Source organism: Mustelus asterias, chromosome 6, assembly GCF_964213995.1.
Source record: "Mustelus asterias chromosome 6, sMusAst1.hap1.1, whole genome shotgun sequence".
Taxonomy (NCBI): Eukaryota; Metazoa; Chordata; class Chondrichthyes; order Carcharhiniformes; family Triakidae; genus Mustelus; species Mustelus asterias.
This window is the reverse complement of record NC_135806.1, coordinates 53241578-53269410: the sequence shown is the minus strand read 5'-3', so window position 1 is coordinate 53269410 and position 27833 is coordinate 53241578. Positions and strand designations below refer to the sequence as shown.

General features: G+C 44.8%; 1 protein-coding gene across 7 annotated transcripts in view; it reads left to right on the top strand.

Moving 5' to 3' along the window:
* kank1a (KN motif and ankyrin repeat domains 1a) overlaps positions 1-27833 on the top strand; it is a 313072-nt gene that overhangs the window by 243648 nt on the left and 41591 nt on the right. For 5 of the 7 annotated variants that reach the window (XM_078214318.1, XM_078214319.1, XM_078214317.1 and 2 more), the window contains one exon: positions 22759-25437. In XM_078214318.1, the coding sequence (XP_078070444.1) occupies positions 22759-25437 (2679 nt within the window). Of the gene's footprint in view, positions 1-7937; positions 8148-22030; positions 22185-22758; positions 25438-27833 lie in introns of those variants that run through there. The other 2 variants (XM_078214322.1, XM_078214323.1) reach the window with 2 other exon arrangements.

Here is a 27833-nt window from a genome sequence, read left to right as displayed (position 1 = left end):
GGGTCCAGCGGAGATTCACACGGATGATCCCAGGAATGGTAGGCCTGACATACGATGAACGTCTGAGGATCGTGGGATTATATTCATTGGAGTTTAGGAGGTTGAGGGGAGATCTGATAGAAACTTACAAGATAATGAACGGCTTAGATAGGATGGACGTAGGGAAGTTGTTTCCATTAACAGGGGAGACTAGGACGCGGGGGCACAGCCTTAGAATAAAAGGGAGTCACTTTAGAACAGAGATGAGGAGAAATTTCTTCAGCCAGAGAGTGGTGGGTCTGTGGAATTCATTGCCACAGAGGGCTGTGGAGGCCGAGACGTTGAGCGTCTTCAAGACAGAAATTGATAAATTCTTGATTTCTCGAGGAATTAAGGGCTATGGGGAGAGAGCGGGTAAATGGAGTTGAAATCAACCATGATTGAATGGTGGAGTGGACTCGATGGGCCGAATGGCCTTACTTCCGCTCCTATGTCTTATGGTCTTATGGTCTATCTTTGGACTATGGGAGGAAACTGGAGCACCAGGAGGAAACTCTCTCAGACGTGGGAAGAATGTGCAAACTCCATAATGGCATTTGCTACCAAATAAACCTGTTGGACTTTAACCTGGTGTTGTTAAAACTCTTACTGTGTAAACTCTATACAAACAGGGACCCGAGCCGGGAATCGAACCTGGGTCCCTGTGAGGCAGCAGTGCTAACTACTGTGCCACCGTGCTACCCAAGTGACTCGTTTACCAGTAGACTGCAGTTTCAGCAATCTTGTATCTTTTCGTAAATTGTTGCTGTAAGTAGTATTTGTGGTACCCTTGAGTTCGTGTTCTAATCTGGGGGTCCTGGTTGAGCGAAGGTAGTAGCAAAGTTAGTTCACGCAATCAGTCAGGATCTGACTACATGCCAGATAGATTAAAAACAACGACTATAATGCAGTTGCAAATAATGGATGTCTGCATCACATCAGAAAAAAATCCTTAATTGTCATTTATAATGTCTTTCACCACCACGTGCCTTGGTACCAAATTTGCTGTAAATTACCATATGAAATAGCTGAGCATTGCATTGTTAGCTTTAAAATGACAGATTTGACTTTTTGTTCAAAATTGCGGCTTCTGATCTACAACAGCATTAATTAAATGTTAACTGTTTAAACATGAATTAATACTCAATGCCAGACCTGTGCAGACTAATTAGCAGTTTAATCAGCATTTTCTTCTGGGAGACTTGTACTTATTTAGGAAATCTCTTGGAATGTATGACTGTAAGGCAGCAAGTGTTGGGCTTGGGTTGTAAGTTGTGTGCGCTTGCACATATTAAATGAAAGGAATCTCAAAGAAAAGTATGTTGAATAAAATGAAAATGAACGTATGGAGACATGCAGATCATGCAATCATAAAAATTCCATTAACCTAGTAACAGATTTTTTCCCATTTCTTTCTCTCTCAAACGCTCGCCTTTCTCCTTTACTCCCTTTATCTTACTCCTGTTTTTACTTTTTCATTCACCCCCACATCCATTGTTAGCTACAGTTTTGCATCATTAGATGTGAAATATTATTTAACAAGAATTTGTGTGCTGGGGCAATTGTCCATTCTCAGTTTTTGGTTTCTTGTCCTTTAAGCTTAGCATGATGTGCAGAAACCTGCCACGAAAGTCTCCAAATTAAATGGCAGTAATCGATACAAGTTGAGCCTCCGTTTCTCTAATTATAGATTGTGTGCCTTCCCCAAGTACCATCACTTCCACTTCTCTATTCACAAAATGGTTGCAGGTTGGCATTAGCCAAAGCTTTAGGAAGGCCAAATCTACACAGGAATCCTGCTGGTGTGTAATGACCCAAGACTGCATAGCTTTCACCACAGTACGGGTAAGCTTACCTCCAGCTAATTCCATTTTACACTTGGACATTGGCTTTGGTTGTGTGGAGCTAAATGGAAAGAATCCCAGGTCGGGTGACAGGTATACTCCTTCAGGACCCAACAATATAATACACCAAGCAGGATAGTCGGTTAACAGCTGAGTGCTACACCCTGCCAACACATGCGTGTGCTGCAACCCATCCACCTGTCTTCAAAATTGACAAATACCTTATTCCATTAAGTAATGAATTCCTCTTCAAGGAGGTTCAAAGCTTCAAAGACAACAATGAGAATTGTTCCATTCGCAGTAATCACAAACCAGAGTCAGGTGCTGGTTTATAGTGGCTGACTAAAGTTGTTTTCATTGTGGGGTTCTGGGATTTCTACAAGTGGTTTGAGGATTGCAGTCCACATTTTTTCAGTTTATAGTCAAAACCAACTAATGACTGAGTAAGTAGAGTTTAGTTTTTACTTTATAGGATTATGGGATTTTCAAGGATCTATTTGTGTTTTGGGATCATTTTCCATTAATTTGCCAATTTCTTTGATGAAAATTGCTAAAATGAGTGGCCAATGAAAACCCTTCTGTTACATGCTGAGTATTCGGGACCTTTGAACATTCATGTAGTGAAAATGTTAATACGTAAGCATTGCAAACTGGAATCCTGCAGCAACTATTTGTATTTTCACGATCCCTGGTTGTAATGGAACCAAACTACAAAGGAATGCGGTGCACCATTAAACCCAACTCTTTGCTTGACTCTTATTAAAAATCCAAACTAATTTTCTCTCCCATCTTGAGGATGTTGGATTTTGCCAGGGTACAGTGCCAGCAGTCTCCTGGCACTTGGCCCAGGTTGCCATTCCTCATTTGTTAGTCTAGACGTTGGTATTTTCAGGCAATCTGAACTCAGCTGGGCTTGACCCAGTTATTCCTAACATCTTGACACTTTCCAGCAGGTTTGTTTATTGGATTACCATTGGGATTGGGTAAAGGTGCAGAGGCCAGTTTGTAGCATGCCAAAAGCAGTGCTGCAACTAACTCTGAATCAAGCCAGGAATGGTTTTGGGGTGCTGATTTTGGGAAAAACTTTCACGAGATTGACTTAAGGAAGTAGTAGACGTAGAATGCACATGATGCCTGATATCTTGATTTGTAGGCCACTCAATGCTGGTCATAACTGACCCATCTCTTTGTCAGTTGTGAGTTACTGTGCCAGCCACTTGAGATTAGCATTATTTTATGGGTCTTTATGTTTTATCCTCTTTCTCCCTGTCCATATCTTGCTTTAATATGTTAATATAGTTCCCTCGGTGCAACCATCTTCAGCTGTTTCATCAATGATCTTCCCTCTATCATAACACCAGAAGTGGGGATATTCTCTAATTTGCACAATGTTCAGCACCATTCATGACAACTCAGACACTGAGGCAGTCCATGTCTAAATAGAGCAAGACCTGGACAACATTCATACTTGGACCAATTAAAGGCAAGGAACACCCATGTCACTCAAGTACCTGGCAATGGTGATCTCCAACAAGTGAGAATCGAACCATCTCCCTTTGACATTCAGTGGCTTTACTATCACTGAATCCCACATAATCAACATATTGAGGGTTAGCTTTGATCAGAAACAGACTGGATCAGCCATATGAACACTGACTACAAGAGCAGGTCAGAGGTTGGGAATTCTATTGCGCAATAACTCGTCTCTTGACTCCCCATGGCCTGACAGCAATGTCAGGAGTATAATGGGATGCTCTCCACTTACCTGCATGAGTGCAGCTGCACTCAAAACTTGACGCCATCCAGGACAAATCGGCTCCCTTGATTGGCTCAGTTCACCACCTTAAACGTTTAATTCCCTGCCCCACAGTGACAGCAGTGTATGCTACCTACAAGATGTACTGCAGCAACTTACCAAGACTCCTTCAACAACACTTTCCAAACCCATGACAGGACAAGGATAGCAAATCCATAGGAACACCGCTTGCACGTTCCCCTCAAAGCTATCATCCTGACTTAGAACTATATCACCATTCCTTCACTGCCACTGGGTCAAAATCCAGTAACTCCATTCCTAACAATACGGTGGGTGCAGCTACACCACATGGACTGAAGTGGTTGAAGAAGCTGTCTTTCCACCACCTCGTGAGCAATTAAGGTTGGGCAAAAAACACTGGCCTAACCAGCAACAACCACATCCTGTAATAGAATAAATATTTGTTTAAACTGAAGAGATGAACTGTCAGCCAAAGAAAGGAGGGGCTGATGCAGTGTTCATAAAGTTGAAGAGAGCTGCGACATGGAATTGGAGGTGTGAAACCCTGCGACTTATCGGAAGGTTGGTCAATTGCGCTGAATTTTGATATTCAGTATTGCACCTTCCTTGGTGCCCTGTGCTTCTTCTGTACTAATCCAAAGAAGCTGATTGAACAGGAGATTTGAAAATGGCCTATACAATTTTTTTAAAAATCTGTAAGCTAATGTACACCAAATAAGCCTGGAATATTTTGATAATTTATGGCGCACACAACTGGTTTAGTCATCCATTGCCAGAACTGTTTGAGTCACATCAAACACTCTGGACGAAGTTCTCCTATTTTGAGACTTAGTGCCATGGCGAGGACGGGAATATGGACTGTTTCCCGCTACAGAGACTCAAAGCCTGCGCCGCTCATGTGCTCACTCGACCATTCTTTTGTATCCCTCTATTCCCAGTCTGTTCATGTGGTTATCTAGATAAGTCTTAAACGATCCCAGCGTGTCCGCCTCAATCACTTTGCTTGGCAGTGCATTCCAGGCCCCCGCCACCCTCTGTGTAAAATACGTCCTCTTGACATCTTGCCCCCCTCACCTTGAGCCCGTGACCCCTTGTGTTCATCACCTCCGACCTGGGAAAAAGCTTCCTACTGTTCACCCTATCTATGCCCGTCATAATTTTATACACCTCTATTAGGTCGCCCCTCATCCTCTGTCTTTCCAGGGAGAACAACCCCAGTTTACCCAATCTCTCCTCATAGCTAAGACCCTCCATACCAGGCAACATCCTGGTAAACCTTCTCTGTACTCTCTCCAAAGCCTCCACGTCCTTCTGGTAGTGTGGCGACCAGAACTGGACGCAGTATTCCAAATGTGGCCTAACCATTGTTCTATGCAGCTGCAACATCATATGCCAACTTTTATATTCTATGCCCCATCCAATAAAGGCAAGCATGCTATATGCCTTCTTGACCACTCTCTCCACCTGTGCTGCCACCTCTAAGGATCTGTGGACTTGTACACCCAGGTCCCCCTGTGTGTCTATACTCCTGATGGTTTTGCCATTTATTGTATAGCTCCCCCTTACATTAGATCTACTGAAATGCATCACTTCGCATTTATCTGGATTAAATTCCATCTGCCATTTCTCCGCCCAATGTTCCAGCCTATCTATATCCTGCTGTATTCTCTGACAATGTTCATCACTATCCACAACTCCAGCCAGCTTCGTGTCGTCCACAAACTTACTGATCACACCAGCACATCTTCCTCCAAATCACTTATATATATCACAAACAGCAGAGGTCCCAGTACAGAGCCCTGCGGAACACCATTAGTCACAGACCTCCAACCGGAAAAAGACCCCTCCACTGTTACCCTTTGTCTTCTATGGCTAAGCCAGTTCTCCATCCATCTAGCTCGCTCACCTCCTCAAAAAACTCAACCAAATTTGTGAGGCATTACCTCCCTCGTACAATGCTGTGTATCGCTAATGAGATTATTCAGTTCTAAATGCGCATAAATCCTATCTCTAAGAATCTTCTCCAACAACTTCCCTACCACGGACGTCACGCTCACCAGCCTAAAATTACCCGGGTTATCCTTGCTACCCTTCTTAAATAACGGGACCACATTTGCTATCCTCCAATCCTCTGAGACCTCGCCTGTGTCCAGTGAAGGGACAAAGATTTCTGTTAGAGGCCCAGCAATTGCATCTCTCTCCTCCCTGAGGAGTCTAGGATAGATACCATCTGGCCCTGGGGATTTGTCTGTCTTAATGTTTCCTAAAAAACCTAACACTTCCTCCCTTGTAATTGAGATTTTTTCTAACGGGTCAACACATCTCTCTGAGACACTACCAGTCAACATGTCCCTCTCCTTTGTGAATACTGCTGCAAAGTATTCGTTTAGGATCTCATCTACTTCCTTTGGTTCTAAGCATAATTCCCCTCCTTTGTCCCTGAGAGGTCCGATTCTTTCCCTAACAACCGTCTTGTTCCTAACGTATGTATAAAATGCCTTGGGATTCTCCTTAATCCTCTCTGCCAAGGCCATTTCGTGACCCCTTTTTGCCCTTCTAATTCCCTGTTTGAGCTCTTTTCTGCTTTCTCTGTATTTCTCCAGTGCTCCATCTGTTTTTAGCTGCCTGGACCTCATGTATGCCTCTTTTTTCTTTTTGATTAGACCCACAATTTCACTGGTTATCCACGGCTCTCGAATCCTACCTTTCCTATCCTTCCTCTTTACAGGCACATGCCTGTCCTGCAGTCCTATCAACTGCTCCTTAAAAGACTCCCACATGCCAGATGTGGATTTACCCTCGAACAGCCTCTCCCAATCAACAGCAACCAAATCCTGCCTAATCCGGTTGTAGTTAGCCTTTCCCCAATTCAGCACCTTACCCATAGGACAACACACATCTTTTTCCATTACTATCCTAAAGTTTACAGAATTGTGGTCACTATTTGCCACATGTTCCCCTACTGCAACTTTGATGACCTGACCGGGCTCATTCCCCAGTACTAGGTCCAGAATAGCCCCCTCTCTCATTGGGCTATCAACATATTGTTCCAAAGTACCTTCCTGTACGCATTTTATAAATTCTTCCCCGTCCAGGCCCCCAGCCCTAAGCGATTCCCAGTCTATGTGAGGGAAATTAAAGGTTATTCACTTTGGTAGCAATAATAGGAAGGCAGATTATTATTTTAATGGGTGTAAATTGGGAGAGGTGGATACTCAGCGAGATCTTGGTGTCCTTGTGCATCAGCCACTGAAAGTAAACGTGCAGATACAGCAGGCGGAAAAGAAGGCAAATGGTATGTTGGCCTTCATAGTGAGAGGATTTGCGTATAGGAATTACTGCAATTGTATAGGGCATGGGTGTGGTCACACCTGAAGTATTGTGTGCAGTTTTGGCATCCTTATCTGAGGAAGGATGTTCTTGCTATAGAGGGAGTGCAGCAAAGGTTTACCAGCCTGATCCCTGGGATGGCAGGTCTGTCATATAATGGGAGACTAAGTTGGTTAGGATTATATTTACTGGCGTTTAGAAGAGTGAGAGGGGATCTTGTAGAAACTTATAAAATTCTAATGGGATTAGCCAGGTAAGTTCAGAGAGAATGTTCTTGATGGTGGAGAAGTCCAGAACTTAGGGGTCATAGTTTGAAGATAAATAGTAAATCTTTTAGGACTGAGATGAGGAGAAATTTCTTCACGCAGAGGATAGTGAATCTGTGGAATGCACTACCACAGAAAGTAGTTGAGACCAAAACGTGGTGTGATTTCAGGAATGAATTAGATATAGTTCTTGGGGCTAAAGGGGTCAAGGGATATTGGGGGGGGGAAGCTGGAATCAGAGTATTGAATTTGATGATCATCCATTATCATAATGAATGGTGGAGCAGACTCGAGGGGCCGAATGGCCTACTCCTGCTTCTATTTTCTATGCATGTTTCAAAGTATAACTTGGCAGCTCCCAAATCCATTTTGTGAGGAGTGTGCTGAAAGAATTTCTATAATTGAAGTGTGCTTATTTTTGATTCTTTAATTCTAGGCTTCCTTCAAGCAAGTAAACCATAAAAATCCAGCCAGTGAGCCATTTTATTTTGGGAGAAAGTGAGCCAAGAAGTATTTCCTCTGGGTTGCTATCTATCTGCAGCCTTTGTCTAATATTTAACCAACTAACTCAAAACGTCAGTTGCCAGTGTCGGCCATATAATAATTAAACATTGCTGTATTGACAGTATAGTTTTACTTCAGTAGAACCATGAAGGACAGCCCTCTGAAACTCTTGGTGATTGACGCAGTGCTAACTGACATTAAGAATAATAGTAGAATTGAGACGTACAGCTTGGCAGCTTCTACAGCATTTACAAGGAAATTCCAAAAGAACTGAGCAAGCTGGCCTTAGCAATGCTAGTTATTTGCCTGCTGATGTGTCAGGAATAAACGAGCCAGTCTAAATGTGAAGCGTGCTACAGACTTGCATTTTGTAGGGTGTGGGAGAAAGGGAAGGATTATTAAACAGCGGTAAGTAGACTACCTTCTTTATCTCAAAATTGTTCCTTTATGTCTTTAGAGAAACAAAATTTAATGAGCTTAATCTTCTATAATGCTGACATGTTACTTTGATATTTACAATAAAACTTTCAGTGTGGCAAATTAGAACAACAGGCTTGTATAATTTTCAAGGAAATTATTCATTAATTCTAGACTTTTACTGTCCATAATGAGTGCATAATTAGATTCCAAAATTTCAGCATCTGTACTGGTCACAAAGCCGCTATTCGCATTCAGACTCTCTCTCTCTCTCTCTCCCCCTCTCCTTCCCTCTTTCTCACGCACACTCTCACTCAGACATTTTGCTTCCTAATGCTGCATTAAAAATCCATATTCATTTGGGTATTCCCATAATCATTACTCCTTCCCTCATTGCCTAAAGCCTTGGATCCTCCTCCGCCTTGCCTTCCTCCTTGATGGGCAATAATTTGATGTGGCAAAGCAACTCACGGCGTCTGCCGGTGGTTAGACGTGCCCTTGCATGTATAAGTTTTTGAATGAAAAGTTGCTGAAAATGCAAGTTGATAACATCGCAACAAGGGAAGCCGGGAACCGTGTATCCTCTTAACCAATTAGATTGAAAAATTGTGAAATGCACGCCACATGAAAAGAAAGTGTTGGAATGAGTTAATTTAATGCCAAATCTTATGCAGAAATAAGAGGGAAGACAAGATTGGATTAATAGTGGGGGTGGGGGAAAAGATGTTTTTCTAATTTTTCAATTCGCCAACAATTGATCACTGAAAAACTAAGACTCCACATTTGTAGTAGTTAATCTTTAGGCTCTTTGGCAGTACTTAACTCACATCTGCATCATTAATAGGATAGTCGGTCTGTTTTGAACGACATTTAACAATATGGTGAGTTTTGCTTCCAACCTATTGGACATTCCAGCAAATTCATGCTGTTCAGTGTAGTTCAGCAGTGAGCCAGACAGCTAGACGCTGTTTTTGCAAAGCTAACGGTGGAGCAGTGCATCTCAGAGCAAGCTTTCAACTTCTACCTTTAACTTTACATATGCTTCGCCTGTGGGATCTGCACATAAAACATGGCAAGCACCAATAGTATCGCCAGTGCTTTGACAATAATGTGCCCATGCCCTCACTTACTGTTCATGATTTAGCAGCTTCTCAGAATTAGGTTTTATCCATGTACACAAAGATTGCAGCTGCTACAAAATTAGCACATTTGTACCTGATGCAATGCTTCAGTTTACTTTTATTATATGACAGACACAAACGTTACCAATTTCTTTTTTAACTCCAGTTTTTGTTTTGAATTGTAGATCAAGTTAAGTCCATTCTCAAATGCAAGCAAAGTATTTTTTAAATCTAATCAATTTTGCCTAAATATTTCAATGCATTCTTATAATCCAAAGATGTGTGGATTAGATGGATTGGCCATGCTAAATTGCTCCTTGGTTGTCAGGGGGACCAGCTGGGGTGAATGCATGGGGTTATGGGGATAGGGCCTGGATGGGATTGCGGTCGGTGCAAACCTGATGGGCCGAATGGCCTCCTTCTGCAGTGTAGGATTGTATGATTATACAAAAATGAATAAACTGAGTCTTAAAGCTATTTTTAAAAATCGTGATCCAAACATTAAAAAGTTCTTTGTACGCTACGTTTACGAACAGAATTGCATTGCATTGATGTTAGACAGTGGCAAAACTGCTGTAACCAAGTGTATGTTTAAAATGGCTTCCAGATCATCACAAAAGGTGTTCTAGTGAAGTGGTAATTGAATAGCAGTGTGGTGAACCATCGTTGGTTCCCACTGGATAGTACTGGGCCAGGGCTGGCCAGCACTATAGGAATGTATATAGGTTACTGTGGAATTGTACTAATGTTGTTGTTGGGCTAGGGTGGGATTGATACACCTGTGGTTGCTACTGTTGTGGCACATCCCAGTCGGGCTCCGCCTCTTGGGAGAGGTATAAGACCCCCCTGCTCGGACGGGACCCCTTCAGTCTGGGATAGTGTGTTAAAGTTCTGATAGTTCCATTGTTAGTTAATAAAAGCCTTCTTTTACCGAAGCTTTGAGCCTCGTGTCCAATTGATGCGCATCAATTTTATTAACTAAAATTAAACTCTCGACGGAAGAAAAAAAAGAAAGGAGAGTATGGAGCAAATCCTCAAGCCAGAACGTCTGACGCTAGATCCACGTGCGGTGGGCGCTTCTAACACCTTCGACCACTGGCTGGAGTGTTTTGAAGATTACCTAGCAGCCTCCGCAGCGGTCACCACAGATGATGACAGACTCCGGGTCCTCCATGCGAGGGTAAGCGACACAGTCTACCTCGCGATCCGTGCGGCCACCACTTACCCGAGGGCCCTCGAGCTTCTAAAGAAGCGCTATACGAAACCTCCTAGCGAGATCCACGCTCGTTACCTCCTCGCTACACGACGTCGGCAGTCGGGCGAAACCATGGAGGACTACGCCAATGAGCTCTTACAGCTAGCCAGGGGCTGACTGCAAAGCTGTGTCGGCTGAGCAGAGCATGTACGACCTCGCCCGAGATGCGTTTGTGGCCGGGGTCGGGTCTTCATACATCCGTCTCAAGCTGCTAGAAAAGGGTCATCTCAACCTGACCCAAGCCATGGAATTAGCTGAAAAGCTTAGTCCTGTATCCAGAGGACCACGTGGAGACAACGTGGCAGGAGCAGTCGCAAATCCCTCCTCGCCCCTCGGGCTTGAAGTGCAGTGTTATGGCGTGCTCCCATGTGGACCAGACGACGGCTGCAGCCCCATGCGGCCCGCGGTGCTACTTCTGCGGAGGAGCCAAACATACCCGACAAAAGTGTCCCGCTAAAGCGGTAGTCTGTACCGCATGCGGTAAAAAGGGGCATTATGCGAAGGTGTGCAGATCGAAGCCCAGGAACGGCAGTGTGGCCTGTGACCCTTCGGAACGGGGATCATCACCATCGTCGTCGAAGTACTCACGGGGTTCATCCACGTGCGAGTCCAGGACGACGCCATTGCGGTCGACAGAGTCGGAGGAGGATGACCACCAGGGGTCGCTAGGTTTGGCGCCCTCACCCATGTGCGATTCATGAGGGTGGCCATTTTGGTCGACGATGACCATGAGCGACCAGCAGGGGTCCTCAGCATCGACCTCAGCTGCCTGCAGTGACGTTCACGGACCAACGGTGGCGTCGATCACCCTGGACCAGGCTAAGCCTCACAGGCTTGATTGTTCGATGATGGATATACAGGTAAACAATCATGCGATTTATTGTCTGTTTGACAGCGGGAGCACTGAGAGTTTTATCCATCCTGACACTGTGAAGAGGTGTGGACTCCAGATTCAACCTGCCAAACAGACAATCTCTATGGCATCAAGGTCCCGGTCTGTCGCTGTGCTAGGACGTTGTGTGGTAACTTTGAAAGTACAGGGCACGATTTACGAGCGTTTCAGGCTCCTTGTGTTGCCGTATCTTTGCGCACCAATTCTCCTCGGACTAAACTTTATGGTCCACATGAAGAGTGTGATCCTACAGTACGGTGGGCCACTCCCTTCGCTGACAGTGGGAGAACAGCTGCAGTCTCCAAATTGTCCAAAGCGCCCCGCCTGCAATCTTTCTACGTTAAAGATCACCACACCCTCTTTATTTCAGTATCTGGTACCAGGCTGCAAGCCCACCGCTACTAAAAGTAGGCGTTACAGCACTGAGGATCGGATCTTCATCAGATCTGAGGTTCAGCGACTCCTCAAAGAAGGGATCATACAGCCCAGTGTTAGTCCGTGGAGAGCACAGGTTGTGGTGGTCAAGAGCGGGAACAAACCCCGGATGGTCATTGATTACAGTCAGACCATTAACCGATATACGCAGCTGGATGCGTATCCCCTCCCGTGCATATCTGATATGGTCAATCAGATTGCGCAGTACCGGGTGTTCTCCACCATAGACCTTAAGTCCGCCTACCACCAACTCCCCATTCGCCCAGAGGACCGACAATACACGGCCTTTGAGGCGGATGGTCGTCTGTATCATTTCCTTAGAGTTCCATTTGGTGTCACCAATGGGGTCTCGGTCTTCCAGCGTGCTATGGACCGAATGGTGGACCAGAACAGGCTGCGGGCTACCTTCCCGTACCTGGATAATGTCACCATCTGCGGCCGTGATCAGCAGGACCATGACACAAATCTCCAGAACTTCTTACGCACTGCATCTCGCCTGAATTTGACCTACAACAGGGAGAAGTGTGTATTCCGTACGCGCCGGTTAGCCATCCTGGGGTACGTGGTGGAAAACGGGGTCATTGGCCCTGATCCAGACCATATGCGCCCCCTTGCTGAACTTCCCTTGCCCGCTAGCGCAAAAGCACTGAGAAGATGCCTAGGCTTCTTCTCCTATTATGCGCAGTGGGTCCCCAACTACGCGGACAAAGCCCGTCCGCTTATTAAGTCCACGACTTTTCCACTCACGCCAGAGGCCCAATTGGCCTTCAAGGAATTGAAACACGACATCGCGAAAGCCACGATGCACGCGGTAGACGAATCCATCCCTTTTCAGGTGGAAAGCGATGCATCTGATTTCGCCCTGGCCGCCACACTTAACCAGGCGGGCAGGCCCATCGTGTTTTTTTCCCGCACCCTCCAAGGCCCCGAAATTCGGCATTCAGCGGTGGAAAAGGAGGCCCAGGCCATTGTGGAGGCTGTCAGACACTGGCGCCATTACCTGGCGGGGAAGCGGTTCACCCTGATCACGGACCAGCGGTCCGTGGCGTTCATGTTCAACAACTCGCAGAGGGGCAAGATCAAGAATGACAAGATCTTGCGGTGGAGAATTGAACTCTCCACCTATAACTACGATATCATGTATCGTCCAGGGAAACTCAATGAGCCCTCGGATGCCCTCTCGCGCGGAACATGCGCTAGTACTCAGGAGGATCGCTTGAACGCCCTCCATAATGACCTGTGCCATCCTGGGGTCACTCGGCTCTACCACTTTGTCAAAGCCCGCAATCTGCCTTACTCGGTGGAGGACGTCAGGTCGGTGACAAGGAGCTGTTGGATTTGTGCGGAATGCAAACCGCACTTTTACCGACCTGACCGGGCACATTTGGTCAAGGCCACTCGCCCCTTCGAGAGGCTGAGTGTTGATTTTAAGGGCCCCCTTCCCTCAACAGATTGCAACGTGTACTTTCTGAACATAATAGATGAGTACTCCCGGTTCCCGTTTGTTGTCCCCTGCGCTGACACATCGGCTGCCACGGTGATCAAGGCTTTCCGTGATCTTTTTACCCTGTTCGGGTACCCCAGCTATATCCATAGCGACAGGGGCTCATCGTTCATGAGCAATGACTTGAGGCAATTCCTGCTCTCATACGGGATTGCCTCTAGTAGGACCACGAGTTACAACCCTAGGGGTAATGGACAGGTGGAGCGAGAGAATGCTACAGTCTGGAAGGCTGTCCTATTGGCGTTGAGGTCCAAAGGCCTTCCAGTCTCCCGTTGGCAGGAGGTCCTCCCTGATGCGCTTCACTCTATTCGCTCCCTCCTGTGTACGGCAACCAATGCTACCCCCCACGAGAGGATGTTCTCATTCCCTCGGAAGTCTTCCTCGGGGATATCTTTACCAGCCTGGTTGACGTACCCAGGACCCGTCCTCCTGCGGCGACATGTAAGGGCCCGCAAGTCCGACCCCTTGGTCGAACAGGTCCACCTCCTCCACGCCAACCCTCAGTATGCCTATGTGGCATATCCTGACGGGCGAGAGGACACAGTCTCGATCCGAGACCTGGTGCCCGCAGGGGACGTAGCAACTCCTGTCGCTCCCATACCCCCAGTGACGAATCCCTTATTTCTCCCCCGGACGTAGCGCGGACAGCATCGGGACCAGTGCTTAACAGTTTTACTCCAATGCACAGCTTGCCTGAGCCCCGAAGATCGTCGCCACCGCAGAATGTGTCGGGATCCCCTGCACTACCGTTTCATCAGGGTCAACCGGCCTGTGAGTCCGTGGGAGAACAGCTGGACGCCGTTTTGGGGAGAACGCCACTGCAAGTGCCTACTCCAGTGTCACCGCCGGTATTGAGGAGGTCACAACGACGGTGCGGTCCTCCAGACCGTCTGAATTTATAATCTGTTGACATTTTAGTTTGTTTTCGTACCCCGCCGGCCTTTGTTCTCAAAGGAGGGGTGAATGTGGTGAACCATCGTTGGTTCCCACTGGATAGTACTGGGCCAGGGCTGGCCAGCACTATAGGAATGTATATAGGTTACTGTGGGATTGTACTAATGTTGTTGTTGGGCTAGGGTGGGATTGATACACCTGTGGTTGCTACTGTTGTGGCACATCCCAGTCGGGCTCCGCCTCTTGGGAGAGGTATAAGACCCCCTGCTCGGACGGGACCCCTTCAGTCTGGGATAGTGTGTTAAAGTTCTGATAGTTCCATTGTTAGTTAATAAAAGCCTTCTTTTACCGAAGCTTTGAGCCTCGTGTCCAATTGATGCGCATCAAGCAGGAACTGATCAATGCCGTGAGGGGGTAAGGGGAAAGAGGAAGAACTGGAACAAAATCAGACCAGCTTCCTTCATAGTGAGAGGTTGGTGCCATTTCCTGACCAGTGAGAGTCAACCAATGTCTTCACATCCCAGCAGTTGATTCTTATCTGGTTATTTTGGAGAAAGTGGACAGATTATTGTTCAAACTAACTTTGTCCCCTAATTTTTAAAAAAATCTTTTAGCCTTCACAAGTTAATGAATAATATTTTCAATGTGTTTTCATGAACAGAGAAAGCATCACAGCTCGAACCACAATTTCTGTTCCTTATTGCACCCTGCATCGATTTCTTTTCAGCATTACAATGGCAACAAATTAACTTGCGTCTAATTAAAATAAAACCTTTCAATGTAGGTCATCATCCCCAGCGATGTTAGAGGCTAAACTGAAAATGTGAAGCCAGAAGGAGGAGATAACAGGAGAGTTTTCTTAAAGAGGGTGGGTTGCAATGGGGAGGGGTGCAGTTTCAGGGAGAGAAGCAGGAGAGAGGGATATCTTGGCAGTAGTGAAGAGAGACACGCTGGGCCCAATGTATAAAAGACCTGTGACAAAGAGGCTTACCTTACTGCAAATAGAAGATAGCAGAAGAGGAAAGGTATTAAATTGACAGCAGGAAGTTTTTTTTTTAAATAGTAAAATGATGCTCGGAATCCTGAAGGCTGGCAGTACCCTGGAAGCAGGGAATGGGTAACAAAACAATAGCAAGGGGAGCTGGCCAAGTATGTCATCTTGCGTTAGAAGGCAAAAAACCTTTATGGTTAAGCATGGATGAGCAAGGCACTCGCCATTAAAGTGACATAAGCAGGACATGCTTTACATCAGAATGAAGTATGTGCATTGCAGTGTGTGTTATTAACCTGAGGAAATCTAATCTTCTGTTCCTATTTTTGAATGTGATGATCAGAAGTGGACTCCAAAAATTCTCTGTGGTGTCCCAGCACTTCAGATGCTTTCTTTATGGTTTCGGAGTACTGCAGCCATGTACTGTTATGTTGGAAGGTTTCTTAGAGGTGAAGCAAGCAAAAGATGTGCATTTGATAATGTATGTGGTCTGTGTTTGTATGTGTATTGTGTATGTCTGCAAATTTTTAAATCAACCAAGCTGCTTTTCAGAACAAATATTGATTTTTGTCATTTGGAAGGACGTAGCATCCTGTCTAAATCTGTTTGTACTTCACTAACCAAACAGACGTTCGATATATTTAAAGGAACTGGTATTGAGTTAATTTTACAGTGAATACTACTCCCAGAATAGTCTAGCGCAGTGTTCACTGTAAAAGTTATAATTGCATCTGGGTCAATATTTCATAACTGTCTGCAGAATGGTCTTTGCTCATTCAGTTTCTATCAGAATTACTCAGTTGCTGACTTGGCAGTTGTTTATAGTGTTATCAGGTGAACGTAATTCTTTCCAAGTACTCATTCAGGTATTTTATTCTTAATATTTTATGAGACATGGCAGAACACAGTCATGGCGATTGAGAGAAAAGTCCACAGGAAGATGGACCGAATTACAAAGTGCAATCCCAGAATCTTGTAATGAAAGCAGAATTTGATTTATTGTAGCCTAGTGGCACTGGACCAAGCCTGCAAGTACAAAAAACTGGAAAAGTGCAGCTGCTGTGTTCTGTCTAGTCTGTGGGATCTTGCATCTGCATTCTTTTATTAGTGCAATCTTAAGATTTAGCAACTAAGTAAATTTTCTAATCAACATTGTGGATTCCAAAGATGATCTGTAGACCAGTTTGTATCTAGTGCTACATGGATTTTCAACATGTTTATCTGGGACAACCATGTCTGAAGCTTCTGATCACCTCGGCAGAAGCTGGTGTTTACTTCAAAATGTCCTGGGGTGTAAGGCAAGCTTTCACACGTCTGCAAAGAATAAGTGACAGTGTTTTGTGCACAAGCATTTACTGACCATGAATTTTGTTTGGGAGGGGTGGTGGGTAGGGAGAAAAATTCTGTTTGAACCTTGTTTTGAGCGCACCTGACGTTCAAGCAGTATACACAGTAGTGGGAATAACTAGATAGCAATCAGTAATGGGGGACTTCCACTGCCCTCGACCTCCTGTTGACACTGAGGCCAATTTTACTGCGCTCTGCTACTGCATAGAGATCAGCCAACTCAACACGAACCCAGGAACCAATTTTGGTCTCTATTGCTGGGATGTAATCTGATTGAGGTATCATATGCTTTAAAGAGTAAGACTGAATCGCACGTTTGAAAACCCAATTTTGTTTAAAACGTCTATGTAGTTATATTATGTTTACTTGTTATAAAAGTTGTTCTGTTCCAAGTACTTTTTTACATTGAGAGTACAGCTGTTGGCAGATGCTGTCAGCTGAATTCCATCAGACAGATGTCCTGATGTTTGGAGCTTTGAAAATGCTCTGCATGAGTCATCCAGCTAAAGGAAGCTGGGGTCCCACGTTAGTATTGTATGTTAAAGTTAGATTTCTATGCTACACATGGGAGCTCTATGCAAGTAAAAGTTCAGGAGCTCTGTGCAAGTAACATTGAAAGCAGGGCAGTGGTACACAGATATCGTGCTCTCTCTCTTATGGGAAAAGACACTATTGAAACACTGCAGGTGATAATGAATAAAAGCAGTGGCACAGTGCTCAGCACTGCTGCCTCACGGCACCAAGGTTCCAGGTTCAATTCACAGCTTGGGTCACTGTCTGTGTGGAGTCTGCACGTTCGCTGCGTGGGTTTCCTCCCAGGTGATCCAGTTTCCTCCCACAGTCTGAAAGATGTGCTGGTTAGGTGCACTGCGCATGCTAAATTCTCCCTCGGTGTACCCGAACAGGCAACAGAGTGTTGCAACTAGGGGATTTTTATAGTAACTTCATTGCAGTGTTAACGTAATCCTACTTGTGACACTAATAAATAAACTTAAAACAAGCTCTGTCAGAACTGGGAAGGAGGTGGTTCCTACGTCTGGACTATTCCGTCAAAATATTAGAGCAACAGATTACAGTTGCTTCATATGATCTGCATTTAGTTATTTAAGTGCATTTATAGTAGTGGCAGCAGGTAGTTTTCAGTTTCTATGCCTGCATGAGCTTCAGATAAGAATCATAACTTGTGGCAGTTCCATTCCCATTTGGATGCGTTTAATTTTGCGGTTGATTTACTGCTACTTTGTCCAGTGGTTTAGATGAAGTTAAATTACAGGAAATCTTGTCAAGAAGCTCAAAAGCAATGTTTCATTTTTTTAAATTCTATTTCAAATCCATGCTGTGCTGTGACAGGGAAAGACAAAGATAAACTATTTCCACTGATTGGAGATTTTAGAACTCGGGATTGTAGAATCTTGGAGATTCTGAGCTAGAATTCTAAGAAATAGGGCCGGACCATTTGGGAGAGATGTTAGTCGGAAGCACTGCTACACCCAAAGGGTGGTAGAGGTTTGGAACTCTCCTACAAATGACAATTGTTGCAAGATCAGTTGCTACCTTTAAATCTGAGAGAGATCATTTTTTTGTTAAGCAAAAGGTATTAAGGGATATGGGCCAAAGGCATGTATATGGAGTTAGGCCACAGATCTTATTAAATGGTGAAACAGGCTCGATGGGCTAAATGGCCACATCCGGTCCCTGTGTTCCTCTGACCTTGTTATCTCTGATGATGTGGTGATGCTGCCTCCAATACCCTACCTGCTTATCTCCAGCAGACCTAGGGAGTGGGTGCAGTTTCTTCAGCCCGGGTGTATAGCGTCCCAACTAAATATGTGACGGGCAAAGCACGGGTTCGTGTGCATGGAATTGAGAGAGAAAGCACAGCTAACTGCCTCTGTTTGAACAGTAAATGGATTGCAGGCACATGAGTATGATTGCATTTTCAGGAAAATGTTAGCATGAAAACCAGTTATTGTGCACACATCTGGAAACAATGTGCCATTGGAGCTTTGGCCCACAGCAGTACTGGCCAGTACAAGGCAGCATGCATGATGATGTATTTTTAGAACAGCATTGTTCCACTTTTAGCATGGAATCCTTGTATCACAACATGCAATACCAAGGTTGCTGCATTAATATCAATGATGTCATACTTTGGTGTGATTAGTTTTAATCTGATCAGTTACTGAGACGTATTAATTATTTTGAGCTCTCCCAGGATTCTGTCTTAACACTTATCCATCCACTAACTCCCACAAAACGAATAACTGTCAATCATTTCATTACTGTTCATTGGACTGTGTTTGCAAATTGATATGAACAACAAAGAACAATACAGCACAGGAACAGGCCCTTCGGCCCTCCAAGCCCGTGCCGCTCCCTGGTCCAAACTAGACCATTCTTTTGTATCCCTCCATTCCCACTCCGTTCATATGGCTACCTAGATAAGTCTTAAACGTTCCCAGTGTGTCCGCCTCCACCACCTTGCCTGGCAGCGCATTCCAGGCCCCCACCACCCTCTGTGTAAAATATGTCCTTCTGATATCTGTGTTAAATCTCGCCCCCCCTTCATCTTGAACCTATGACCCCTCATGAACGTCACCACCGACCTGGGGAAAAGCTTCCCACCGTTCACCCTATCTATGCCTTTCATAGTTGTACATAACAGTAGCAGTTACTGTTCAAATGTGATTTATTGGTTGCAGAGTGCTTTGGAACATTTTAAATTTTGTTTTAAATTGATGTGGGGAATGAATGATCTAACTGGAAGGTGTTTGCTTTAAACAAACGTTTTCACCTTCAGCATTTGTGGGTCTGCAAACGTGAATTGGCAAAAATACAAAATAATGGGTCAGACTTTCCAATCTGGATCGGGAACCATGGGCGAGATTCTCCGGTCGTGTCTGTGGCAGGACATGTTGTGAGCAAGAACGGGAAATTTGGCTCTGCAGCCAAAAGTCCATTCGGCCGCACTGGAAAATCCCACCGCGAGTCAGGGTGTAAAATTTCCGCCTATGTTTCAGGCAAACACCTCCCTTAATTTTTTTTCTCTCTGGAAGCTATCTTCCAATGGACAATCCTTCACATCCAAACCAATGCAGCAAAGCTCATGGGGGAAGCATTGCAGAGAACCTGTGAAGAAGCCATGCCCCCTTTTTCATAGCTGAAGTTTCCTTATTCTAGCAAGCAAAATGTTTTAGAGGTGCTTTGAAAGACTATGGAAAGATGGTAAGGTAAGTGGGTACCTGGGTATGGTAAGCGAATAGGGTATTGGAGTAAGGTGTGAGTAATGCTAGGTTAGCAAGCAGATAGGGTGTAATTGTGTGGCAACAGGTGCTAGTCGGGTTGGAGGAGTGTCAGGGGAGAGTTGGATGATGGCGGCTTGTCCGGTCAAGAGGTTACGGTAGTCGGGGTTGAGGGATAGTCAAGTGGTCTTGTGAGTGATTGGGGGGGGGGGTCACTTGGCGCTGGATTAGGTTTTTTCTAGTGTTTCCTGGGTAACTGTTCGAGTGAATAAGTCAGGACCGTCCAAAGGCTCTGATTAGTTGGAGACTATTTTGGAAGGTCCGAGGGGAACTGCCAATTGGAAGTTCAAACTTTCAGGGCAATTCGTACAGGGTCCTCGCAATGCGACTTCCAAGGAGTTCCATGGCACGTCATCCGAGGTATGTCTGGTATCTGACCATCCGGAGACTGGAAATTCTGAGTCCAGTCACTGGGAAATTTCCCTCCCTCTCCTCAAGCAGTATAAACTATTCTCTCCATTGAGGACAGCTTTGTTAGTATGATGGTAATTACTTTTCTGAATGTGCTTAGAACAGTAACAAAGCTGGTTCATTGGGGTTGTTTGTTTCTATCCGTAAAGCCTGATTTTAATCTCAGGAGTGGTGTGTGTGGCAGATAAAACTATGCCAAGGTTTCCCACTATGCCCTGACGTGCCACCCATTTCTTCAGTAATGCCTTGGAATGTTTTACATCATTAAAAGCACCATATTAATGCAGATTATTTTCCGGCTACTTGCCCATTCCTCAATCCGAAACTGTTCGTTGAACCCCTGCAGTGCAGAAGGAGGCCATTCGGCCCATCGAGTCTGCACCGTCTCCCCGGCAGAGCATCTTACTCAGGCCAACCCCCATCCTGGCCCTATCCCTGTAACCCCACTAATTCCCCTAATCTACACATCTTTGGACACTAAGAGGCAATTTAGCATGGCCAGTCCACCAAACCTGCATATCTTTGGACTGTGGGAGGAAACCGGAGCACGTGGAGGAAGCCCATGCAGACACTGGGAGAACGTGCAAACTCCACACACACAGTCACCCAAGACCAGAATTGAACCCAGGTCCCTGGCTAGGCAGCAGTGCTAAGCACTGTGCTGCCATCTTTCTGATTTTTAGAATTCCCCTCACCCCCAGCTGCTAACATTGCAGTGGGCTGGTTCCCACCGGTCTCCCAACCACTGCCCGACAACCTGGCCATCCCCCGCTCCCGCGTGACTTTAGATTCCGAGTGGCCAGTGGTGATGATGTCATGCTCACGGCTTCGTGTGCAATTCCATGTCCGGGATTCAGCTGAGGTCTGGGTGTTGAAATTGCCGCTGACTTTGGCCCCCATACTGCTGATTCCTGCCCCAAGTTAAAACCGGGGCTGTGATTTCAATAGAAACCTTTAGAAAGCACTTCAGATTTCACACGTTAGTGAAGCAGTTTGCGAAGTCAGGAGGAGTTTTGAGACTTCAAAATTGTGACTGATATTTATAATTTAATGTCACTGCAACAGTTCTTTAATCAGTCAAATTTAGTTGAATGCTATTCCTCCATTCAAACCATGTTGTATTGTAGAATGTGTGATGGTTTTTTGTGTCTCGATTTGAATGAACAGAAAGAGCTCTGTTCCCATTCAAAAAGACAGTGTTCAGCAGCAGGTGGGAGAACTGGAGATATTTTGAAAAAACAGAGATTTCATTGGTGTTAGCCCAGCCTATGCCACGGTGTGCTGTACTTGGCTAAGTTTACACTAATACTGGAATTTTCCCTTATAGGGCACAGTGTGAGTTAGAGCGGGCAGGACTTCAGCTGACAGCTCCTTCAGCGTAGTTGAAAGTTTGTTAAAAGTGTCTGAAGCCCTCTATTGTAGATTGGAAGTCAAATTTGGTTCTTGGCAGGTGGGGGAGTGGGGGGAACGAGAGAGAGAGAAGAGTTTGGATGTATATGCTGCATAAACTTGGCCACCATTTCAGAAGCTGGATCCTGTTTCTTCACAGTTGCTTGTCTGTAGTCGTAAGTAATGGAATTCTCCTTTTCCTGTTCAGCAGTATAGGCCAAAACCAGCACATTAAAGAGTCTGAAAGAGCAGCCGTTCTTTTCTGGTGTATAGCCAGTTTTAAAACGGCTCGATAATGTGCAACAATTAGGTGGGGTGGGTAACTTTTGTGCCAGAGTTCATTACAATGATTCTACCCTGATATTTGATTAGGCAGTTCCTCTTCTAGCTGTGGAATTTCAGACCATGTCGGAAACGGGTCTGACTGCATATTTTTAGTGAGTGTGCTCAGCGGAGCTAAATCTGATTGGGACTGCTGTGACCAAAGGTAAAAAAAAACTGTTACTTAAAGACGGGAGGGGAGTTGATTCCTTTTAAACTCCATTTTAAGTTAGTAAAAATTGAACACTCCTTTCCCTCCTAAAAGAGAGGAAAGGAAAGCCTGAAGGCAGCAGTGTTCTGGTTTTAGCAACAATAGTTTTGTATTTACCCTTTCCGTACCCCGGAGGAATCTTTCGCTATACGGTTCACTGCAGTGCATGTAGTCACCTGATTAATGCACAGCAGTTAGGCTCCAAAAGATTTGTGTTTCTGAAGCTGTATCAAGATCACTTTCATCAGAATTCCATAGCATGCTGCTAATAGAGGTATCTTTAGAGATGGATCTTCATTCACTAAATGTGGCATTTCACAGTTAAAGCGATTATTTAAAACTCTGTGCTGCGATTGCAACATGTACACGCACACACACAAAAATAAGACTACTTTGTTAAACTTTCAGGATTGCTCAGTTAAAGTGACATTTAAAACTGTTAAATTTTGAATGATTTTCTGGATTATGTAACAGTCTACACGCAGACTTTTTTTTAAAAACTGATTTTTGTTTTTAATTTCTCCAACAGAAAAAGGAGAGGGATCTTTAAATGGAGAAGATGAAAAGGATCCACAGTCTCCATATTCTGTGGAAACTCCTTACGGCTTTCAAATAGACCTGGATTTTCTTAAGTATGTAGATGATATACAAAGAGGCAACACCATAAAGAAACTGAACATTCAAAGAAAGGCCAAAGTGGCTAAAACGCCTGCAAACCCCCGCAGCACTGGAGATCAGGTCAGTGGATGGACCTCCACGGAATCCCTATCCTCCTCCAATAGTGAAGACAACAAATTGTCACCATCGTTATTTATTGGTGCAAGGAGTCAGCATACTCCTCAAGTTAGAGGTGGTGGTATTGAGGCTTCGCCGGCATTTTTATCTGTTCAAGAGAATAGATTGTTGCCGCCACCATCGCCGAGACCGACAGCGTACAACTTCCATGTTGAGAAAACTCTGATGGAAACCCGCAGAAGGTTGGAGCAAGAGCGATTGATCATGCAGTCAGCTGTCGGAGATGCCCGTCGACCTAGGTTTGCAAGTTTTGGAGGCATGGGTTCCACCAACTCTTTGGCTTCGTTTACAGGGTCCACTGGACTGAATCAAGTATCCCCAAATTCTCAACAAATTCATAATGGTTTCCAGGCAAATGGCGATTACAATCCTTATTTCACTTCATCCATGGGCAGCTCCATTCGTCACAGTCCTTTAAGTTCAGGTATCACAACGCCCGTCACGAATGTCACTCCAATGCACCTTCAGCACATCAGGGAGCAAATGGTGGTCGCACTTCGACGACTCAAAGAGCTCGAGGAGCAAGTGAAGACGATTCCCATTCTACAGGTAAAAATTTCAGTGTTACAGGAAGAAAGACGGCAATTAACGGCACAGCTGAAGAGCCAAAAGCTTTCGAATCAGAATGCCACGTCTGGATTTCGAAAGCGATCTTACAGTGCAGGAAACGCAGACGATTTTGAGCCATTGCTGCAATCGAAGCAGGGAGGGGAGCTGCACATTGACTCTGAGGATGAAATGGAAAGTTTAGAACAGAGCTCGTTGAGAATGGTGGAGTTCAGGCAACTGACCGCGGAAATGCAGGCTCTGGAAAAAAAGATACAGGACAGTAGTGATGAGAAGCTGAGCGGCAGTAGAATGTGCACGCAACCATTGGCGAAAACAAAAGAGTACAGGTCCATAGCTGTGGGAACAGATCTGAACATGAATGAATATGTGGTGTACCATCGATCTGCAAGACATTTCAAAGATATCGCAGTCGGGGCAGTGGTCAGACAGACAGATGCCAGTGTTGGGGTCACTGAGACTCTGTTGGGTGTCACTACAGAGGCAGAGGTGGAAATTGAACTGCAGCAACAGACCATCGATGCACTCAAAGAGAAAATTTACAGGCTTGAGGTGCAGTTAAAGGAAACCACCCATGAAGTGGAGATGAGTAAACTGAAATTAGAGCTGCAGGTTGCTGGATCCAGGAAAAAGACAGATAAATATGTAATGGCACAGCCACTGGTCTCCAGCGCCTCAATACAAGCAACTGTACAAACAAAAAATCAAATGGTTGGTGACCATGTAAACTATTGTGATGCTTGTGTAGGCACTCAACAGCAAACACACAGCACTGGGGTCACTTGTAAGCCTGATTTCCAAGATGTTGCTGTGGGACCAGATATACCATTGAACTGCTGGGTTGTACACGAGAAGGTAGAATTGCAGGATATGGCTGTAGGGCATCATGTTGTAATGTGTGATAAAACCATGAATTGTGGGGTGGAGAAAAAATTCTCGGATGTGGCCATAAACACAGAAGGGTGTATGCAAGATCAAGAACTTCTCAAGATGAGAGAAAAAAGTCTTCGAGCCAAGGAATCTAAGACAATAGGGTGTGGTGATTGTTCAGTGGATGTGATAGTTTGCCAGCCAAAAGAACTGATGTCCTCTAGTACTAACACTGTACAGGTTAATACAGTTGAATCAGCTGTAATGGCAGTGCCTCAAACTGCAACCCGGCAGACGCACGCAGACGTCGATAGATTGAATCAATTCACAAATACGGAGCAGATAACAGTTGCAGACTCTTCTACCAATACCCTTGTGAGCAATTACAATAAAGAGACCAACACCGCAGTGATTGAAACACGAACTGTAGCTGTGGGAGATGGTAGAGTGAAAGATGTCAATACAACTGTTAAAACCCGCTCCACTGGTGTGGGCACAACAGCCACTTCTGATATCGATTTGGAGAAGTCATCTGTCAAGATGAGAGATTTTGGAGTTGGGCAGTTGAGTATAAACGAGAACTATCTTGTTGGTTTGAAAACGAGAAATATTGGTTGCGGCACAGTTAATCACCAACAGGTGTCTCCCAGCACGAAAAGCATCGGTGTTGGTGATGAGCCTGCGTTTGCTGCGCAAAGCCAAGAGACCGATCCCACGTCGAATCCAGAGACGGAGTCCACACTGAACCATTATGTTGAGCGTGTGCAAAAGCTGTTACAGGAGCAGCAGATGCTGCTGGCTGAAAATTATACCGAGTTAGCCGATGCATTTGGGCAACCCCACTCTCAGATTGGATCTCTCAATTCGCAGCTTATCAATACGCTGACCTCTATGAATTCTGTCATGAAATTTGGCAGCACTGAGGAAATAAGGAACTGTGACGTTGTCGACCCTTGTGCAGACATTGAGATTGCAGGTTAGTTGAAGTCTGTGATACTTGTGGATACGTATCTTTTAACTGACTGTTTTGATTTCCTCGCACTGACTAATTGTAAAACTTATGAATTGGGCTACCTTTATCGTAACCCTTTTGCCATCCCATTTTGAAATGAACGTTCAGTTGAATTAAACTGATTTGTTTATCCCTGTGGCTAAATGGAAATCTCATCACTCTTCCATCTTCCTTTTTGTCAGTCATTACAACATTTGTAATATAACTCGAGACTACCCAATTGCATGTGCTAAATAATTTATTATAATTGAAATGAGTATGCCTTAAAATCCTTTGCCAGAAATGGTAATATTTTTTGTCCTTCACTGAGTTGCAAATTTCTATCAAATTCATATAATGGAAAGCATCTGATTCAGAGTGAGAAAATAAGTTCCGTTTGGCTGCTGTATGTTTTGAAGTCTAGACGGAAGAACATCTATGGCACTGTAAAGATGCACTTCAACAGACTTGATTAGTGAACACAAAAGATCTCTATTAATAAGAATTGTACAGCAGCTGCATTGCTGTAGCCAGCTCCCCAAGCATCTACCTAGACGCCTGCCTCACCATGTGGTGATTCCACACAGTCTCAGGCATGGTGAACCTTACTCTGCTGTGTTGCCCTTAAAGGGACAATCACCATGGGCAGTTATACTTAATTTGGATTGAAGTGAAACATTATAGTTCAATTCTTTTTTTGTCGGTTACTTAGTTGTGATTGCAGCTTTACAGTTAGTTTAGTAAACTTCAATGTGCTGTATGTATGGAAGTTGATCACAGTCTATGCAACATTTTCCTCATTGCAGTGAGATGTTTGTTCAGCTGAAGAACATAGCAAAGAATAAGCATATTTAAATGCCATTACAATGAGGTAAAAAGGTAAAGTCACCATAGTCTCAGATGACCATAGGCTGCTCCTCCCCTTCATGAATAACCTCAGCTGGTATGAGAATTGAACCCATGCTGTTGGTGTTGTTCTGCACCACAAACCAGCTGTTCAGTAAACTGAGCTAAACCTCTGGCGGGGCACTCTCAGGGTGGTGAACTTATGGAATTCTCTTCCACGTAAGGAGGCCGACTCACTGAATATACTTAAGAAGGAAACAGATTTCAAGCCTCCAAAGGGGTCTGGGGGGGGAGCACAGAAGTATGGGTATTAAAATAAAAGATCAGCCAGGATCGTATTGAATAGCGAGCAGGCTCGAAGGGCTGAATGGCCTACTCCTATTTTCTATATCTCTGTGATATTGACAGCAAATAAATAAATGATCAAATAATCATGGGTATTATGGCATATTGGAGGCCATTCGGTTCATCATATTAATTCCAGCTCTCTATGCTCCCACTCTATCTCCATGGCACTGCAGGTTATATCCATCTAATTTTCTTTTGAAAATCAATAATCATCTTTGCTTCCACTACCCTCATAGGCAGTGAGTTCCAGGTTATTTACCACTCGTTGCATTCATAAAAACGTTCCTCTGAAATCTCCCCTGCACATCTTGCCCAAAACATTAAATCTGAATCCTGATTCCTTGAACAATTAGCTAACGGGAGCCATTTTCTTTGTCTACCTTTTCCAAACCTAGCGTAATCTAGTAACCCATATCACATCTCCCTTCAATCTCCTTTTCTCCAGCTGAACTGGAGTTACTGCCAGGAGAGCTTGGAACAGGCACAAGGAAAAGGAACAAAGTTTCCCATTCAACCAAATTAGAGGCCAGGAATGGGTCCCATCCAGCCAGGAGATGTCAGGAGACCCCAGGAATCATTCAAGACTGATAACAGAAGCAGTTCCTGGGTGCTTACTAACCGGAAACTTAGGTTATGGCTGGCAGCATTTCGGTTCCCCAATATAGAAACCACTCTAAAATAATATTGTGCGATTGTAAAGTGCTCTGAATAGGGGATTATTCTACATCCTTTACCATTATTCATCCGACTGCCAAAGACAGCTGTGTATGTGTCAGCCATGGTTCGGTTGGTAGCACACTCTGTTCTGGATCACCAAGTTCTAGATTCAAGCCTCATTCCAGGGCTTGAGCACAACTAATCCAAGGTTGGCACTCCAATGAGGTACTGAGGGAGCGGGTTTCTGCACTCTTGCGCTGTATTTCAGTGACACCCCTAATATTTGTTTTGCAACTAAGCATTGTGGCACAAATTCTCCAACCTCTGGGAGATGCGCCATGTGTCCCCCCCCCCCCCCGGCAACGTGTCCCAGTGCAAGGACTCTGTAGGAATTGCCAAAGAAATTTGAACTTCCAATGGGTAATTCCTCTGCTTTGTGGGACCCACCGAAATAATCTACAAATCTGAGTTGGTCAGATACCTCCAACGGTTCCAACCTACCTGGATCGTTACCCAGGAAATGTTAGGCT